Source organism: Musa acuminata, chromosome BXJ3-1 (genome assembly GCF_036884655.1).
Source record: "Musa acuminata AAA Group cultivar baxijiao chromosome BXJ3-1, Cavendish_Baxijiao_AAA, whole genome shotgun sequence".
NCBI lineage: Eukaryota > Viridiplantae > Streptophyta > Magnoliopsida > Zingiberales > Musaceae > Musa > Musa acuminata.
In genome coordinates, this window is record NC_088349.1 from 9,814,582 (window position 1) to 9,834,153 (window position 19,572).

At 37.6% G+C, this 19,572-nt stretch overlaps 2 protein-coding genes across 2 annotated transcripts; one reads left to right on the top strand and one right to left on the bottom strand.

The window, feature by feature from the left end:
* Positions 1 to 2,595: 2,595 nt before the first annotated feature.
* On the bottom strand, positions 2,596 to 4,308 carry LOC135628853 (UDP-glycosyltransferase 73C5-like). The gene has a single exon (XM_065135797.1). It carries the CDS (start codon positions 4,276 to 4,278, stop codon positions 2,728 to 2,730), a length of 1,551 nt encoding a protein of 516 aa, XP_064991869.1. The 5' UTR covers positions 4,279 to 4,308; the 3' UTR covers positions 2,596 to 2,727.
* Positions 4,309 to 7,186: 2,878 nt separating this feature from the next.
* Positions 7,187 to 17,884, top strand: LOC103992378 (protein decapping 5). Its single transcript, XM_009412054.3, has 8 exons — positions 7,187 to 7,555; positions 10,221 to 10,321; positions 12,127 to 12,195; positions 12,270 to 13,205; positions 13,631 to 13,693; positions 16,909 to 17,103; positions 17,233 to 17,343; positions 17,427 to 17,884. The coding sequence occupies exons 1-8, from the start codon at positions 7,411 to 7,413 to the stop codon at positions 17,574 to 17,576; spliced, it is 1,770 nt and encodes a 589-aa protein (XP_009410329.2). The 5' UTR covers positions 7,187 to 7,410; the 3' UTR covers positions 17,577 to 17,884.
* The last annotated feature ends 1,688 nt before the right edge of the window (positions 17,885 to 19,572 follow it).

Sequence of the window (19,572 nt, forward strand, 5' to 3'; positions counted from 1 at the left end):
TTTGTAGTCCATATTTAATTATCATAGTCTCAGTATACTCGGCATCCATCTCAATGGTAGGTTTACAACCTGCAAGAATGCAATATTCATTACTATTGCTCAGTAGAAGTCAATTCCATCATTACCTGTAGAAAGTCAGATTTCATTCATGCTAAGTTTCATATATATTTTATTTAATAATAAATATTTTGAAAATTAATTCTGGCTAATCAATGTCTCAAAAAAAAATGTTGACGTGAAAGAAAAATGACTCAATCATCCTCTCATTATCGATGACGTAGAGATAGTTATAACATATTGACTTATATGAATAATAATCCATGAGAGATCGTTTAGGCTTATCCATTCTTTTTCACTTCTATGAACAAAATATCAAGGAGGAGACGTTGAAGTCATCATAGAAGCCCCCTCCATCCTAATCAATTAAGTATAAAAATCAATCTTCGACATCGACCTAAGAGTTGGATCTTTTCAAAATGATATCACACCTTCAAGTAAGACATCAGAACTAATTTAAGCATAAGAGGGATCGAAACAAAAAACTCCTCATAATGTTAGTCTTTGTACAGGATCCCTTAAATAATCAGACCTTAGCTTAGAGTTATTTTAAGATCACCTTGGACGCCTCAAGACTATACGAAGATCATATCGGAATTACTTTAGTCATCTTACAGTTATCTAGTTATTTAAAGACTCAACCATTGATGGTACATTTCCTCAACAAATTTAATATAACCTAGTAAACAATTCTTTTAAATTCATCACGTACAAAATTGCTTTATATGCAATAGATATTGTGATAATTTTATTAGGTTATAATGGAAATCATTATAACATTTGACTATAATTCCTTTGAGTATGGAAGCATTAAAAAAAATTGGATAGATCCTATTGATATTTATTTTTTGAGTAAGAAGTTGCTAAATCTTATTAGAGAAGTCATAGTAACAAATATATGATTAATATCATTATTATGAGATCCACGAAGGCAACAAAATTGAACATTAAATTAAAAAAGACTATCAATCGTTGTCGTAGGTAGTTTTAGATGTAATAATTTCAAACAAAATAATAAAACTTTATGAATGACATAAACGAACAATAGTCTAATCTTTTTTTCCTTTTTACCATACTAGAGAGGAATTGATTGGCTGACTTAGTTGATGAGATATCTCAATATCAGATTTTTTTTAAATAATTATTTATTAAAACATATATTCCAAGTATTATCGATCATAAGATGTGAGACACACGAGCATTATTCAAATCGAAGTTCATATTCATATAAATCGGCATCAAACAAATAGGTAAATAAAAAAATATAATTATTCTTAGTTATATGTGGTTGAGATCCGTCACCAATAATAGAAATAAAGTGTCTTGTAGATATTTAGTAGCATTCAAGAAAAGTCTTCTCCTAAATAGCATAATAAAATAAAAACACTCATTTATTTTATCTCATTTTATTATACACATAAATATTTTAAAAACCATGTACATCACAACACTATGCGACATTTAACGTCATAATGTTAGATGCTCTCTGTGGGGCCCTTTGTTAGCTGTCCCACGTGGACGTAGAAATCATGATAGCTCTCTGGTGAGGCCCGAAATCATGATTACATCGAACCAAAGCTCTCAGAGTTTTGATTGCTCAACAATAACGACGAAGAGCAATTGAGAGATAAGAGGCATGATAGAATTAAGCAGAAAATTAATGATTCAGTAAAAGCTTCGACAAGGACATCAAAGAGAATAAGTAGAAAAAATATATAAAGAACTGAATTTGATATAATATTCATATATGTTAGTGGCTTTCGACTTTATTTGTACAGTATATAAAGAACTGAATTTATAGTAGATTTTATAGTCTCATCTTTTGGTTGCCTTATAATCATTTTAGTCATCCAAACAATATAGAGTGATGTGAAGTATTAGCGACTATAATATCTTAAAGCTATCTAGATGACATATAGTTGGATGAGTTTTTTTAGGTATTATCTATGACTGATTCGTTGTTTTATTTCGTAATAATGTCATATGGACACTTGTTGAGACTTTTGATTATGGTAGACCATATAAATCTTTTATAGTATGATCGTCTAAAATTTATATTTATAATTTATATTGTCTATCAAATATTATTAAAAAAAATCTAAATTTATAAATTTTAGGAAGACGAGTGTTTTCTCTAATATTTCTTCTATTTTACTATTAAGGATTATAAAAAATTTCAAAAAGTTCAATCCATTGTTAACACAAAAGAATATCTTACAACTTCACAATATTAACTAAGTACTTATCAGCCTCCATCCTCACTTATTATTTTCTCTCACCTTCCCATCTGCACTCTAGCATTGAGCTTCTCTCTCAAACTGTCATTTCCTAGGGACAATCTCTATCTAATCAATTTAATTGGATCATATATCTTTTCGGTCACCATCTTTCATAAAATATAATGGCTTTCTTGTGAGGCATGATTTGTGAACAAACAAATACATAATATTACATAACTCTCTTAATCTTTAGAACCAAATGGTTTTCATAAAATATAATGTATTATGTTGTGGAGAGAGAGAGAGAGAGAGAGAGAGAGAGAGAGAACTCGATTCTCAATTTATAAAAGCACAAATGACATCTTCGATCAACACATCTACTAAGGTCAAACCACGTAATTGAAAGATGCGCAATTCAAAGACCATAGACCTTCATGCGTGTTGTGCGTACTTAGACAGTTGCATTGCCCGAGAAGTGCTCGATCAAGCGTGTGACATTAGAGTGAGATGAACCCCGCCCTTCTTTCATGGCGGCGTTAGCCTTCTCTCCCAGTCGCTCGGCCCTCTGCCTCCTTTCTTCGCCTTCCTTCCCTTCATCCATTAGAGTCCGCACGGACCTCTCCACATCGTTCCTCGAGACCATTGTTTCACTCCTCTGCATTCCTATGAAATTTGGTTCTTTTACCCCGACAGGCACTCCAACCTTCAACACATCCACGATCATTCTTTCGTTCAGGAATTGGTCGGTGAAGTGTGGCCATGTGATCATGGGAATGCCTGCCGAGATGGCCTCCAAGATGGAGTTCCAGCCGCAGTGCGTCAAGAATCCTCCGATCGCTGGGTGGGAGAGGATCATGAGTTGCGGTGCCCACCCCTTGATTATGAGCGCCCTGGAACCGACCCTCTCTTCAAATCCTCCGGCCAGCCATTGCTCGATCTTCTCTGCAGACTCTTCGCTGTACCTCATCACCCAAATAAACGGGTGATCAGATGCCTCCAGCCCCAATCCAATGTCCATCAGTTGGGAAGGGTCTGTTCGTGTGAGGCTTCCAAAACCCACATAAAGAACCGACCTCGGCTTCATGGTGCCCAGCCAACTCAGGCAGTGATCGACGTCGATCGATGCCTTTCTTCCCCTTGTAGCCATGTCGGCGACGCTCCTGCTGCGGAGGAACAATGGCCCCGTGGTCCATACTATCTTCCCCATGGCCTCCTGGTACCCCTCGATGAATGCATGTTCTAAGTCTTGAAAGCTGTTCACCACGATGCCGTCCGCTGCGAACTCAGCTTCTCGCACGTCTTTTGCTATGTTTTCGAAGATTGGTCCGGGGAAGAACTCTGACGCTTGAGCCCGTGTCACCTCGATCTGCTCCCTCAAGCCTGGCACCGTGAAAGGCTGATGCTCTTCGGCTATCCCATCATAGACCTTGTAGCGCCAGATATTGAAGGTGCACAAGAGGGCGAAGCAGGACATGCTGGAGAACGCAATGCGCGGAATTCGAAGATTCCGAGCGACCTTCAGCGTCCAAGGGAGACAAAAGTCAGAAATGATCGCGCTCGGGTACGGCTGCTGGTGACCCTGCAGATACAGTTCAAGCGGCTGCTGAAGAAGATAAGTCGCCCTGAAGAAATTTACGTAGAGCTCTGCCCTTGGCAAGTCATCGATGTTCTCCCATCCCTCCGCTAAGCCTTCTTCTGCGCCGGGGAACGGGAGCTCAACGAACCGGATGGGAAGGCCGGAGTCCCGAGCCCGGTGAATGGTGTCCTTGATGCGTGCTGCGTTGCAAGGCGTCGTGATGAAGCTGACGAGCACACCACGGTCAGCGAGGAGCAGCGCCAGATCAGTCATGGGAATCATGTGGCCTTGTGTCATCAGCGGAACCAGAACAAAATGAGGCATCCCTTCACGGTGACCATCCATGATCGATGATTGGGTTCCCCTTCCTTGAGGTGATAAGGTTTTTCCGGATGCTTGCTTGGTGGATTGGAAGGGAGACGACATCAGCTTCTGGCAGCTCACGAAACGCCTTCTACAGTCATCTTTTTGTCGATTCTGCGTACTTTTGCGCATAAGTATATATATATATATATATATTCTTATTTTCAAACCAATAAGAATATCGTAATTCCGTTTGTATTTTGAGTCAGTTCCTCAGTTATAACATTTTATATATGCAGCAACAATTTTTTATAAATATTTTTATTCTTAAATCAATAATAGTATCCACTTGAAACCCCACAGAAGACGATAAATTTATTTGTGGTGTATTTTAAGTGTTTATTCCTCAGTTATTATATTTTATATATGTTTATAATGTTCTTTGAGAAATATCAAAAGTATTATAATTCTATTAAAAAATACACAACATTAAAAATTCTTAAAAAGTGTATACCTAGAATCATAAAGTGATACGGAAAGGTTTTTTCCAACAACATGAGATACATGCAATGTAAAGGATGTTTCCGATCATCAAATGTTTTTTAGACCAATTATATGTATAGAAAAAAGACTAATTATATATTATCTTCTATAATTAATTATTTTTAATATCTCGATCTATACATTTTTAAAAATTATATTAGGATCTCTATATTTATAAAAATAAAATATTTAATTATGTTTCTCCTCGCATCGTTTACTTTATTAATAAAAATACATAACATGTTGTCGTATGCAAAAAAAAAGTGATGCTAAAATAGGGTTTAAATGATAATTTTATAGTGCTATTCTCTAATTTCTCCTTCTATAACTTTTGTGAAAGTATTTTCTTCTCTTGTTTTGACATATGAGGAGGAGATAAGATCACAACAGACAGAAAGATCCTTTCGGCCTCATATCATTTTTCAATAAAACCTCATAAGACAAAGAAAAAAGGTTGAATAGTTCTCCTCGTATATATTAGAGCATAAAATTTATAATGATCAAGAGTTCAACAATGATGAGCAATAAAGATTAGAATGAGCACAAAGTATAAATATTTTCTTGAGATAAAAGTGAACATAATAATACTCACCAGAGTGAAAGATTATTAAAATTAATAAATATTTTAGAATTATTGGAGCTAGTATCCTAAAATGTTAAGAAATCTTAGTAAGAACAAGAGTCTTTGTGAAGGAAAAAAAACCTTGATGATTAGAGTTTAATTTTTTATAAATATCTTACTTATCTTTTGATTTTAATGAGTTGAGGGAAAGTAAGATATAAAGAATATTTTGGGTATTTCTAGGTTCTTATATTTGGAAAGTGTGAGTAAACAAATATAAATTCTTCAAGTCCATGTGAGAGATGTGAGAGAGTGTAAAAAGGGATTTATACTTGAACGAGGATTACTCAAGGGTTTTAAAATATAAAATATACTTAAACGGGGATTTATGTAATTGTTTTTAAGTTTTGTAGCTCTTATCGATCCTACGTAACTTCATCCACATAGTGGATGAAGCTCCTAAGACTTAAGTTAATTATCATCAAGAAATGGATAGATTATATTATGTTATGATCTTAGTTCAGTCTTTATTTTTTTCTCTAAAGTATTGCTTATGTGTTCGTATATACGCTTTGAATAAAAATGAAATTAATATAACGTCAAAATTGACACTTGAGCTTATGTTTCTTATTTGTTTTCTTGATATATTCTTAAATATTCATTACACCATTGATATACTCATTAATATTCTTACACCATTCATATGCTCCTAAATATTTTTACGCTATTGATATGCACCTAAATACTTCATACGCATATATGCACATAAATATTTCATGCGTCATTAATATATTCCAAAATACTTTTTACGCCATTGATACGGTCCTAACGACTCTTTACTTCATTTTTGTAAATTAAGTATATTTTCTAATAAAATAATATTTATGATTTTATATCTAATGAAATAATATCTATGAATTCATGTATCTGTGCCTTGCACCTTAATATTAAAATTATATGAATTCCCATCTCTAGCTATTGATATGTTAGTCACTTACTGAGATTTGTAGCTCACATTGTTATTCTATAATTTTTTAAAAGTTAATTTATCACTCATTGAAATACTTGAATTGGGCTAAGACAATACAAAACTAGAAGATTTTGGGTAAATATTTGTAGGTTGATATATTGTTATTGTATAAGTATATTTTGCATATAGTGAAATATTAACGATAAATCTGAATTGATATATTTTCTAAAGATTTAGAAAATCTCTCATGTTTAGAGTTTTAGAATGTTAAGTTTAGTTTTATGACGATATGAACTTGTGATAAATAGTTAGTCTTATGATTATGTAAATTCTTACGCTTGTGAATTTTTAAGTGGTGATTGATGATATTTGTTTTTAGTATATGTGAATAATATTTTGAATGTTCTTTTTAGATTCTGTATTTGAATTGTTGATGAATTATAATATTTTTAATTTAAAATAAACTTATACCTCTTCAATACACTAATCGGGGAGTGCGAGATCTCTCCCCTTCTTTCCAATCACTCGACCTTTTTTAATCATTCTTCTTCTCCTCTCTCCTCTTTCTCTATCGTTTGCCCTTTCTTTCCATGATATGATAGGCGGATAACGGGTAATGACAAATGTAATGGATAACGGGTAATATCTTTTTTACGAATTAAAGATATTATTTAAGAAAAATAAAAAATAAGGATCTTGTACCCTCCATTCGTTGGATTTGCGAGGCCCTCCTTCATTCACGTCAAGTTCAAAAACGTATACTGTAGTACATAACAATATCAAAGAAATAGTCGTATTTGAATTATTTGGTAGATTTTTATTTGAACGGGAGGAAAGAAACCTCAACTTTTGGGTTCATGCGACCACCCAAAGCGGACCGGCCCAGACCGAGGCGAGTTAGGAACCCTAATGCCGTGCGAGTTGGAATCCCAGTTATAAAAGGGGATCAAAGAGGGGTCAAACGGAGAATCGAAAGAGAGCATTCACCCTCATCCAAAGAGGTGAAAAACGGAAAGAAGGGGTTTCTTTTGGGTTGTGTAACCCCGCCCCAAATCCCAATCCCAATCTCCCTCGTTCCCTCGCGTGGAAGGGAAGAGCCTCCTGTTTCCTTTCGATAGATCTCTCTCATCGCTCCTCTTGGAGGCCCCGGCTAGAAGCAGAGGCGGAGGCGGCGGCAGCGATGGCAGCGGAGACCGCGAGGTCGGGGGCGTCGGCGGACTCCTACATAGGGAGCTTGATAAGTTTAACCTCCAAGAGTGAGATCAGATACGAGGGCATCCTCTACAGCATCAACACCGAGGAATCCAGCATAGGCTTGAGCAACGGTAGATCCCCAATTCCTTGCTACTTTTGCTTCTTGGTCCTCTTTCTTCTTGCGCTCCTCTAGGGTGTTCCTCACGGGTAGTTGGTCCCCGAAAAACTGTTTTTCGGTTGATTTATCTGGATGCTAGGGTTTCATGGTTGGAGGGCCTTCTATCGGAGGAGATTTTGCTCATCTGGGGCATGGAGTGGAATTTGTTTTCCTCTTCTCCTTTGGTTTTAGGTTTATAATTTTCGTTTCTAGGTTGCTCTACGTCTTCTCCTAGTTTTTATGCGGAAAGTGTGGTTATTGCAGCAGTGTTCATTACTCGTTAACAAGAAGCGTGCATTTTCTTTGAATTTATCCATTTTGTCTAACCACTGCCCTGTTGCTTATTGTATTTTCCAAGTTCACACTTTCACATCCGTTTTATATCAAGCTAGGGTACGTCAAAAGATTTTTAACAGTTTGTTACACTGGTTTGGAATCTCCGGATTCCCATGTAACCGAAGCGTACTAGTAACGGGAAAGAGGTTTCTAGTGTTAGAACTATGATGCTGCAACACATCAGCATAATTTGAATATTTGTTCATAATGAACGTTAGTGACTGTTCCATGAACAAGTCTCTGTTGCATCATGGTATAAAATACTTTCATATAGTACAAACACATCATGCAAGTGATTTTGCATATAAAATTTTCCTGCTTCCGTTGATTGAACTTTTCTCTCTTTTTTTTTGTTGGTTAAAATTGTAAAGTCTGAAATATTTAAACCATTGCCACTGTTTTAGAAGAACGGCAGTTTGCCTTGCATCACTGATTCCCTTAGTCTTCATTGATGGTTGGGCAGTGATTGTGAATTATTTGAGAGTTGTTTCTTTCTTTATATTTCTTAATTATTGGAAGCTTAAATTAGAAATCTGTTGGACTGATATTCCCTTTTACAATGCTTTGTCATGTAGATGTTTACGTTGTTACCTCATCAGGTTTCTCACCCAACTAACTAGAAATGGGCAAGAAAAAAGAATTTAGATGGATTGTTGGTGAACCCACTAATCCAATAACTTGGATAAAATGAGTGTACAGTTGCAATTTCTAAAACGTGTAAACTCAACTGGTGGAACCTATCTGCCAGAGGAAATTTTATTTCATGGATGAAAGATCCATCATAACAATGGAAGACCTGACCTTACTCTCTCCTCTCTCTCTCTCTCTCTCTCTCTCTCTCTCTATATATATATATATATATATATATATATATATACTATCATGCTCACACCCCTAATTTTAATGTGGGATTAATATAAATGTTAGTCTCCCCACCAAAGGCTTGACTTCCTTGTCAAGCCCAATTATATAGTTGGGAATGTGAGGCTCATAGTCCAGTAGTGGCTCCATGCTATAATTTGCCTCTACACCATCCATGAGAAGCTTCCTACTAAGATCTACTCATTGTACATGCCAAGGTCTGCAATATTGAATGATACCGCCCGTTTCGGGCGGGGTACGTATCGGTCCATCAGTAAATCGGTACACGGATCGCCTGCTATCGAGCAATACCGTCAATTGAGGCGTTATCGTCGACGATGATTGAGGTAGAAGAAAGAAGAGGGAGAAGGGGAAAGAAAGAAATAGGGAAAAAAGGGAGAACCTGGAGATCGCTGCTCTCCTCGACTGTCGACGACTTCTCATCCGCGCGCAGGAGGAGAGGCATCGGCGTCGCGGGGCGGAGAGAGGCGATGGTTCTTTTTTTTTCTCTTCTTCTTCTCTTCTCGAGCGGCGACGTCACAATTTTTTTTTTATCTGCGATGTCTCCTCAGCGATGCCGCCCGAGTGTTTTACCAAAATATACCACTCGGTATATAATACAGTACTGTACCGAATAAGTCTCGAAATTTCGGTATAGTACGAAATTTCAATCCTTGGTACATGCATAGTATAGAGCTATTGATTCAAGAACTGTGCCGTTGATTTTGCTTGATCAAGGTTGAGTTCCTTTTCAATAGTGCTCTTTAGAAAATGAGATCTTACGTATTTGAAATTCTGTCAAATTGAAAATCAGAAGTTCTTATTAGAGTAGAAATTATAGCAGAAGACAAATAATAAGCTAAAACCATTTTGGAAGTTTCTTTTTTTGTATATTTAACATAAATTCTTCTGTTTTATCATAGTAATCTTGATCAAATTTTGATGTTCACTTAGTAAAATTGTGTTCCATACCTACTCTATAATCTCCTGAGATGAAGGGTAGCAACAGTAAGATTTGCACAGAAAATGAATTGACAAAAATGGTCAGCAGCTTTAATTTATGGCAATGATGGTGTGATTGTGATAAATCGATGTATGTAAGATCATCCTTCCATTGTTTCCCAGTGCTGAATTATTGGAGTATGACAATCTCTTATGCTATTGGTGGTATTAACTGTTTAATGGTTCATTGTCCTTTCTGTACCTGTAGTATTTTTTTTTTCACTATTATGTATATTTTGAAGAGGAGGTAATTTGACAGTATTGTACTGTTTCGCATTATAATAGCTCTGTGATATCATGCCCATGTGTCCTTTTCCCCCAGAATTTCAGGAAAAAGTCATTATTCATTCAAATGCTTTTAGTTATATCTCTTCATTGGTTTTTATACATGAATAATTTGGTAGTGTTTGTTTCCTTTAATTTCTTTTAAATGATTGCAGTACGCTCATTTGGAACTGAAGGGCGAAAGAAGGATGGACCACAAATTCCTGCCAGTGACAAAATTTACGAGTATATACTCTTTCGAGGAAGTGACATCAAGGTACATGGGTAATCAAGCAGCATATTTTTTCCCCTCTGGAGGCAACATTGATTAATTCATAAGACAGTCTTGCAACAATTGTCTTAATGGTTATTCAGGGAACTAATTTTAATAAGCTAGCATGTGGGTCTTTATTTTTTCAGTTCCTGTGTTTTTTGGTTCAACCACATTGTACAGTCTACATCCTTTCAAGAACTGTGGTATTAAATAGTTATGCTATAATCTTGGTTGTTGTCCCTTTGTCCCTTTACCATCGTCACTGAATTACAAATCATGTCTGCTTTCATTGTTCAAGTTATGCTGGCTGTCATTCAAGTATGGGAATCGTATGATTGGATTTTCTATTTACCTGTATAGTTGGCTATATTCTTTTTTGACCACTAGTTTATGGAGATATATGGAGCGCTAGCCTCATTAGGTGGAAATTGGTGCATGAAATTAAATGTTCATGAGGTAATTAAAGAGGCATAAGCTGCAATATTTGATGGAATGGATGGATAAAATTGTTTGTCCAGGTGTGTATATGATGATCAATACTACTAAGCATACAGTAGTAACTATCCAATTATTGACAGGATGGCTAGTTATTTGATTCATGCAATCATTGTTATTGGTACCTCAAGGATGGATGAGAGACTGTGTAACTCAGTTATTTTTTCATTATTGACATATCTTGGTATTTTTAAGGAAAGTATTAGACTGATTTTATGATCGCTGCAAATTCAACTGTTGTTCAGTGAGGTTTGTGGGTATCTATAGAATGTTTATCTTTTCAGATGCATGAGAGCATAAAAGAGTCGTACATAGTGGAAAGTGAAAGCAAGAAATCAGAATGATGGAAGAAGTACCTTGCATCAGATGAATTGCAAATATATATTGGGAAAACGAATTGAACTTTGTGTGAAGCTTGGACCTTTGTGTGTTCCAAGTAAAGGAACTATATATATGTATATGCTTGTTTACATACAGATTGTGTGTTAATATTATCAAAGAAATTGAGTTAGCATTGGATTTTGGGCTGCAGCTTGGAGTTGGATCACAGTGGAATTTAGTAATGTATTAAATATGATTCTTCAAGGTATTAGTAATAATAGTAGTCAAGGACCCGAGGATGTGATAATTTTCATTAGTATGATGCTGCATGATGGAATTCAAGATGCAAGATGCAAGATGCATGCAGCTATCAGTACCATGCATGTTAGATTCAGCTGCTTCTGAACAATTTTTTTCTCCCTTTGGCCCTTACCTATTATTTATTAAATTAATTTGTTAAGTGTGGGTTATATTTGCTTTTATTTGTGGTATGAATCATAGAAAATAAATTTGATTGAAATGAGAACAACCCCAAAGATCATCTCAACATTTATTGCAAGACACTGCTCAATTTTGTAATTTATTTCAAATTATGATTTTTTGGTATTGAATACTTTCTAGTTTTATGCTATTGGTTGTTATTTTTTGTATGTTGATCTTAAGCTCAAATGTAGGCTGTGTCCATTGTTTATGTTACTCTATGCCAATGTTTTGTCCTTGCGTATAAAACATCGATATGTGAAATGTTCCATTAGATTCTGGTTTGATTTTCACATAATTGGTTGGCTTTTTCTACTTTTGTTAGTCATTAGAAATCAAGAATCACTAAAAAGTACATGATATGCTATCCTACTATTTACCTGCTCCACATCATTTGAACTATTATGGCCATTCTAAGTTTTCATAGTGTGAAGATCTTTATGTTTATTCTAGTTTTTATTTATTGAATGTTTCATTTCTTGAGATTAACATTATCATTTGTGTTGCTGCAGGATTTACAAGTTAAGTCCTCTCCACCAGCTCAGCCAACACCTGTAAACAATGATCCTGCTATAATTCAGGTAAAAAGTTGACTTTGGAGACCTGGAATAGTTGCCTGAGAGCTTGCTTATGGTTATGTTGAAATTTTTGGTAGACACATTATCCTCGTCCTGCTTCTACCTCTACAAGCATGCCTTTGGTTGGAAGTGGAAGTGTAGCAGATCTTAGTTCCCATACTGCTCAGTTGGGACTCCCAAGGTCAACATTTCAAGGAAGTTTGCCTCTTTATCAGCCTGGGGGAGGCTTGGGGACTTGGGGTTCTTCGCCCACCCCTCCAACTGCAAATGGCTCTGGGCTTGCGATGCCACCAATGTATTGGCAAGGTTATTATGCCCCATCTGGTGGGCTTCCTCATTTGCAGCAACCGTCATTGCTCCGGCCACCTCCAGGATTGCCTATGCCTCATTCCATGCAGCATCCTTTTCAATATCCTGCAATGAACCCATCTTTACCATCCGGATCCCAAACTTTGCCTGAGCTTCCTTTGTTTCCACATGCTAGTTCAAACACAACTCTAACTTCGAGTCCCTTGCCATCGGTGTTGGATCCATCTTCAACAAGCACATTATCTGTGGAAACATCATCAGCTCTGTTGCCTAATAAATCTCCTGCAACAACTACTCCTGTATTAACCTTCAATGTTAGTCTACCTTTGGTGCCTCCCTTGACTTCTAATCTTGAGAAAACTGCAGCCATGCCTCACAGTACTCCTGTTGTTAGTAGCAAGCCTGGTGCAGTACCTGGTTCAACCTTGGCATATTTATCTGTTTCAGAGCCAGTACCCTCCTCTGTTGTTTCATCTAGTTCAAGCCAAGTAGAAAAACCAGTGGCTTTAGTTATGCCAGGTAAGTTATTGCAGACTGGCCCTTCTGTGCTTCCTTCATCCCAGCCTTTGCAGACAAGCCGGATGGATGCTGATTGTAAAGCACTTGAAGATAAGTCTAAGCCATTGCTCCCTGAACCATCACTTGCTGCAGCAACGGAAGCCAAGGAACCAATATTGCCATTGCCAAAATCAACCATTCAGAAGGTATGCTGATTATCTGCTAGTTACATAGGCTTAGGATGTGGAAACATGACATCCTTAAATCCATTCAGCAGTATTTCTTTAAGTGATGAATCAATGCCTCTATTGCCATCAGTTTATTGTTACCGAAACATAGGAAGCACTTCTTCCAAGTGCTCATTCATTTCCAATTTAGTTGTTCATAACAAAGAGCTTGCTCTGGTGAGGATTGCACTGATGTTTAATTGTTTAGGGATTTTTTGTGTTTTCATTTGTTAAGTTGGAAAACGTTCTAAAGATAGCTGCTTCCAGTCAGTTTGATTGTTCAGCTGCTGGATTTATTTTATTTTCTATTCAGCTACCATAAATTTACTTTGCCAACACATTCTGTAGTTTCTCTTAATGCTAATATAGATATGCATTTGATGATAACATATACTTTATTCCAGCTAAATGGCGCTACTTCACACAATTATTATAGCCGAGGCCGTGGAAGAGGAAGAGGAAATGAGGTACTGAAGTTTTTCTTTCCTTTTTCTTTTCTATAGGAAGGCCATTCAGAAATAAGATAGCTGTATATATATCTTAGAGAACTTGGGTTTGTTATATTTGCATGATAAAAATGGCTCGTTGGCCTCACTTGTTCTATTTTATGACTATTATAGTAGTGGAAAATGTCAATTAACTTCTGTAGTCCTTTGTTGCTTTTGGAATAGTTTTTCTTTTTGCTATAAAATCAAACATTCCTTCAGCAATTTTTTTGACATTGATTAAATGCTTTAGATGAGTGTATTATTCTTAATAAGTGTTCAATTAAATGAATAACTGGAGTTTGGCTGTAACAACAATTTGAAGGAAAAACGATGTCCAGTTAATTATAACAAACTTTTTCAACTGGCACTTTATTTCCTTGCTCCATGTTTTACATTTAAATGCTCTAATTGTTAAATTTGATTTGCCTGGCACTTACCTACTACTGGCATATTGGTCCAGTGCCCCATTTCTTGGGAGATGAACTACTAATGTTGCATTCATTTAATTCTTGTTTACTGTCAGAATTGATTTTGTTGGATTCTCTTCCCTCTTATAATGTTGTTTTAGGAGAAGCACAGTATGATGTAAGTTTTAGTAATGCGACCCTTTCATGCTTTGTTGGAAACAGAGTTGAATTATTCTTTTCTTACAAGCAGCACGATAGGATCTAAGTTATAGAAACGCAACCCTTTCATACTATATTAGGAATGAAGTTATTCTTTTCGTGAGGAATGAGTGTTAAATTCCTTATAAATTAAACTTTAACAACTGTACATGTGGAACAAGTTTGGTATTTGATGTTCATCTGTTCTTCTAAAACAAATCATGTTCTTTAGGGGTTATTCTTTCTCGATAGAGTGGCGATGACTATGAACAATTTCTTTTGCATATATCTTGACTGAGTTACCTCATGCTATTCCATCACGTATGCACCTCTAGAATGCTCTCAATAATGTCTTACAACTTTGTAACATTAGTTATTTATTTAATTATTTGGATAAATCCATTAGATTTTCCAGGATGTCTTGTTGCCTGAAAAGGTTAATAGCAATTTCTAGTAAATTCTTCAATCATGCTCGGTGTAATATTTGACAGTAGTTGGTCTTGGTCAACATTTGAAGAATAAACTTATGACTACTAACAAGTGACAATCAACTAGGTCATTTTTTAAAGATTTAATATCCTATTTTTAATCTCATTTTTCATTCCACTACGATAGTTCTTCCTATGTATTTTTTATGGCACCCTCATTAGCCCCACTGTGGAGGTGAAAGAGGGGTTATGCTGGTTTATAGGGATCGAGTTTATTACTACTAACTTTGACTTAAGCATTTTGTAGCCATGTGATTTTTATCCTTTTGACTTATTGGGTCGGTAGATCTTTCTACAACTGGTATCAAAGTAAGCTTAGTAATATGCCCATGTGTGATGAGGGAACTCAATTAGAGAAGGGCACCTAGAGAATGGGAGAAGAGGCACATGGTGGTATGGGACCGTCACTGTGCTAGGTTATGGGCCTCATAAGTCACCTAGGATGATTCTTAGCTGTGTGTTGGATCTCGGGTATCTCAAGCCTTTAAGTAGGGTATGTGTATCACTTTGATGGAGATTGTGGTTGTATTAAGGCTAGACGAGACGACTACATTTTGGCTCAAGTATTAGGCCAATGGATTATGTGGGTTGGGTCATAACAAGATGAGTTTATTATCTAGGCTTAAACTTTTGTACATGTGTTTTTTGTGTCTCCAAATTATTGGACCAAAGATATGTTGGTCAGATTGTGACAATTGATATCAAAACGAACCTAGTGATAAGCATTTGTGATAGATGGTCCTAACTTAGAAAGATTTACCTGTAAATGAGACAAAAGGTACATTATAGCAGGTGACTGGACTAGATCTCACATGTCGCCTAGGGAATGATTTTGGACGTGTGTGGGGCCTCTTTATTTAATCCCATATTAGAAACGAGAGATGGACTGCGAATTGAAACTCTTTTCCAGAATGTTAGCATCTCGACAATCTTTTTTGGGTGGTTCTTTATTTAAAACATGAAAATGAGGCAGTGATTTAAAAAGCACTAGGTGCCAAAAGGCGCCAAGGTCCAAAAACGCCCGAGGCGCTAGGCGCTCGCCCGAGCGAAGCGAGGCGCTAAAATATAAAAATATAAATATAATTAATAAATATAATTATTTAAAATTTTAAATAAAAATATGAAAATATATAATATAATTAATAAATATAATCACATTAACAGTATAAACCTGCTGAAGGAGAAACGAGGAAGCAGCGGCGAGCGGCGGCGGGAAAGGGAAAGGGAGCGGAAGGCGCGAGCAGCGGGAAGGCTCGCGGGAGGGCTCGCAGGAGGCGCGAGCAGCGGGAGGGCTCGAGGGAGGCGCGAGCAGCGGGAAGGCTCACGGGAGACGCGAGCAGCGAGAGGGCTTGCGGGAGGCGCGAGCAGCGGGAGCAGCGGCAGCGAGCGACGAAATCGCGATCGGGATCGAGAGCGACAGCGGCAGCAGGTTAGTGTTGGGTTAGGGTTAGGGTTAGGGTTAGGGTTGGGGTTATATCGGTTTAGTTGGTTCGATTGAGCCAACTAACAACCGAACCAGGATCGAACCAGACCTAAAATTCTGGTTCGGTCGCCTTGGTTTACCCAGGCGCTCGCCCGAAGCGCCCAGCGCCTGGGCTCGGGCGAGCGCCCAGGCGGCGCCTGTTTGAAGCGCGCCACCTGGGACATTAGCGAGGCGCTCGGGCCTCGCCTCGCCTCGCTCGAGCGCCTAGGCGAGCGCCCAAGCGCCTTTTGCAATCACTGAAATGAGGGCGTACTTCGCCCTGAGACATGATTCAAAAACTAATGAGTCTTTATTGCTTTCTTTTTTGTGTAATTCTGTGGTGCAAAATGTATTAAGCTTTTTATTGCCCATTGTTTTTCCTTGCCTTTTAGGCCATAACTACTAGAGGAAGGTTTAAATAAAGACATTTTGCCCATTGATTATGCAAACATTACCAGAGCTTATTCTGTCAGCAAAGCATGCTTGCGTATACTTTTGTGGATTTTACCAAATCAAATATTATTATTTGCATAATCATGCTTTTTCTCCCAGAAAAGGATCAATGCATTTTTAGCTTCCAAGGCTATTTCTTTGATCTTTGGTGTACCTTCTGTAAGTGCTTGTTCTCTGGTGATGCAGTACTCACGACCTGCGACTAAGTTCACTGAAGATTTTGATTTTATGGCAATGAATGAAAAGTTCAACAAAGATGAAGTCTGGGGTCATCTTGGAAAAAATAAAGCCCATGTTAAGGACAGGGATGGAGAACTACAAGAAGATGAAACTGATGATTATCTGGATGAAGATGATGAAGCACTAAAGCTTGAGATCAAGGTAGTCAAAGTCCATATTTTAGATTTTTATGCTGTTTGTCATGGTCGTCTGGTTTCATTTTGTTTGCCTGGAGTACTTGTGTACTATTCTTATCCACTTCACTGATTGGTTTGCCTTCTTTCCTTAAAGCCTGTTTATGTTAAGGATGATTTCTTCGATTCACTTTCTTGCGCTACCCTTGATCGGGGAACTCGGGGTGGGAGGACCAGATTTTCAGAGCAGTTGAAAATAGACACAGAGGTACATAGGGGTCTCTTCAGGGACCATGATGCTATAATCTGTGGAAGGTTTATGAATTTAGTTATACTTTTTTCTCTATGCAGACCTTTGGTGATTTTGCAAGGCATCGAGCAAGTCGAGGTGGTGGGCGTGGCCTTCGAGGAGGTGGGCGTGGGCGAGGGTCCTACTATGGAAGGGGCTATGGATACATTGGTAGGGGCCGTGGTTATGGTCACCCACATCGTGCTTCCTAAGCTAGAAGCTTCTAGAATTAATGCTGGTGCCAGCATGCTCCTCTTAGCTTAATCGGAGATGAAGAGACTGATCAATGGACAGATCCATGCTTGGAATATAATTGTAGTTGGAGTTTGCTTTCATGCTTTTGTCTATTGCTCCAAAAATAAGCAGAAGCGGCCACAAGATGTGCGGTTTCACTTAATAGTACTGAGAAAACATCTTTGATGTGGTTCTGATGCATCCGTTGCTATTGTAGTTTTGTGTCACGTGGCAAAACCATCTTTCTGCAAAGTTTATCATCAGTTTACTTGTGTGCTTTGCATCCTGTTTTGGCCTTATTGATCCTTTGTTGTGTTAAAAAGGATGTGGTGTCATCAAAATGGTTTCCTTTTTCTTGTGCTGTGTTCATTATGCTGCCACTTTAGTGCATCATGGAATAACATGTTTTTTAAGTATTGTTTACAAGAATTTTAGATATAATGTGCATGTTTCTTTAGGTCTACACCTGTTTTCATCTCAATTGACACTCCCGAGTTCCAATTGGCTAGTGCTTTTGGGAGTTCTCGTTGATGGCTGTATTTTGATGTAGCTTTAACGAGTTTCTTTACTGAATTGATATGATATTTGAATATAAAGACGCAATATGGGTCGAAAAAGTACAAACAGATTTAAAGAGTTTTCTTATTCCACTTATTCCACAGATTTAAAGAGTTGGAAATGCCACAGCACAAATCAAAAGGTTCTGTAAAAAAAAAATCGCTCTCAAACTCAATTCCAATGAGAAATTTCTCCACTGGTAAAGTTACACCTGCAACGCGTTGGCAGCCGATAATGGCACACGAGTGCCACTGTAATCAAGGGGCCCATGTTAAGAAGTGTTCGTAACCAGTGCACTCACTTTACTTTGCTAGAACAACGTGATATCAATGATTGCCCGAGTACTGATGCATGGTTCTGGAAAAGCATGATGCGTCTCTCATGCCCTCTGAGGTGATGTGTGATAGGGGCTTTTTGAGTCGTATATGGCGGAAGAGACTAACTCGCATTTAGGATTAATTCACAAAAGTACTAGTCAAAATAAAATGTCATCGATCGATTCACATGAAAGAACTTTTTGAGTTGTATAATTATTCAACGCTATTTATTGCTGAAAGATGAACTGCAGCTTACCTATCACATGTGCGGAGCGGAAACTTGACACGTTACTACTGGCTCGATGGGCTCATCTGCGGTAGTCTTCACATGCAAAAGTCTGCAGTCAAGAAAAATCCCCGAGTGTGTCATCGATACATAGATTTGATCCGAACAAGTCAGAATGAATGAAATAGCGGCTCTCTTTTTCCATATTATATTGCTCATCGCAAGTTTCCTCACATCGTCCATCCCGTATAATAAATACAACCGAGCACGATGGCCGAGTAATTATTATTATTTTTCTTTTTGCAAATAATTAGAGCGTTTTACACATAATTTTTATTTTTAGATTTATCACGAATGATATATCTGATTGGCTTCTTGAGACGAACAAATCACGTCAGGCTGGACTGGCCATCCAAAATCTACCGCACCGAATCATTAAATGATAATATAGTCCGAGTTAGATGGCCTTTCGCCGCTTGTCAAATCACGTGCCATGTCGTGACATGATGGGATCAGATGGCGGTGCTTCCCGTCGCGATGGGACGGTAGGTCCGTGCCGCCGAACTGCACCAAGATAATATACCCAAATTTCCCTACCGTGTCAGTTTGTGGCTGAGATTCGAAGGCAGAAGTGGGTCCCCCGCATAACACAGAGCCCTTCTCTCCACATTCTTCTTTTCTGTTCTGTTCTGTTCCTAGGCAAGTTGGAGGCGCTGCCACGTTACATTTTCTCGATGACCCAATGGTCGCTCCCCACGTGGCAGCCCGCACGCCGTTTGATTTCGTCTGGCTTCATCTCCCGAGTAATCTTATCTTACACGCGACGCCCTCCTAAAACTATAAATATCGACACAGCTATTGTCGTCATTATAA

Bases quoted from the DNA above. Each gene is read 5' to 3' on its own strand.
- LOC135628853 (XM_065135797.1), bottom strand. From the start codon at position 4,278: ATGTCGTCTCCCTTCCAATCCACCAAGCAAGCATCCGGAAAAACCTTA.
- LOC103992378 (XM_009412054.3), top strand. From the start codon at position 7,411: ATGGCAGCGGAGACCGCGAGGTCGGGGGCGTCGGCGGACTCCTACATA. The intron at 10,322-12,126 runs GTACATGGGTAA...GTGTTGCTGCAG, and splicing joins TTCGAGGAAGTGACATCAAG to GATTTACAAGTTAAGTCCTC. The intron at 13,206-13,630 runs GTATGCTGATTA...ACTTTATTCCAG, and splicing joins CAAAATCAACCATTCAGAAG to CTAAATGGCGCTACTTCACA.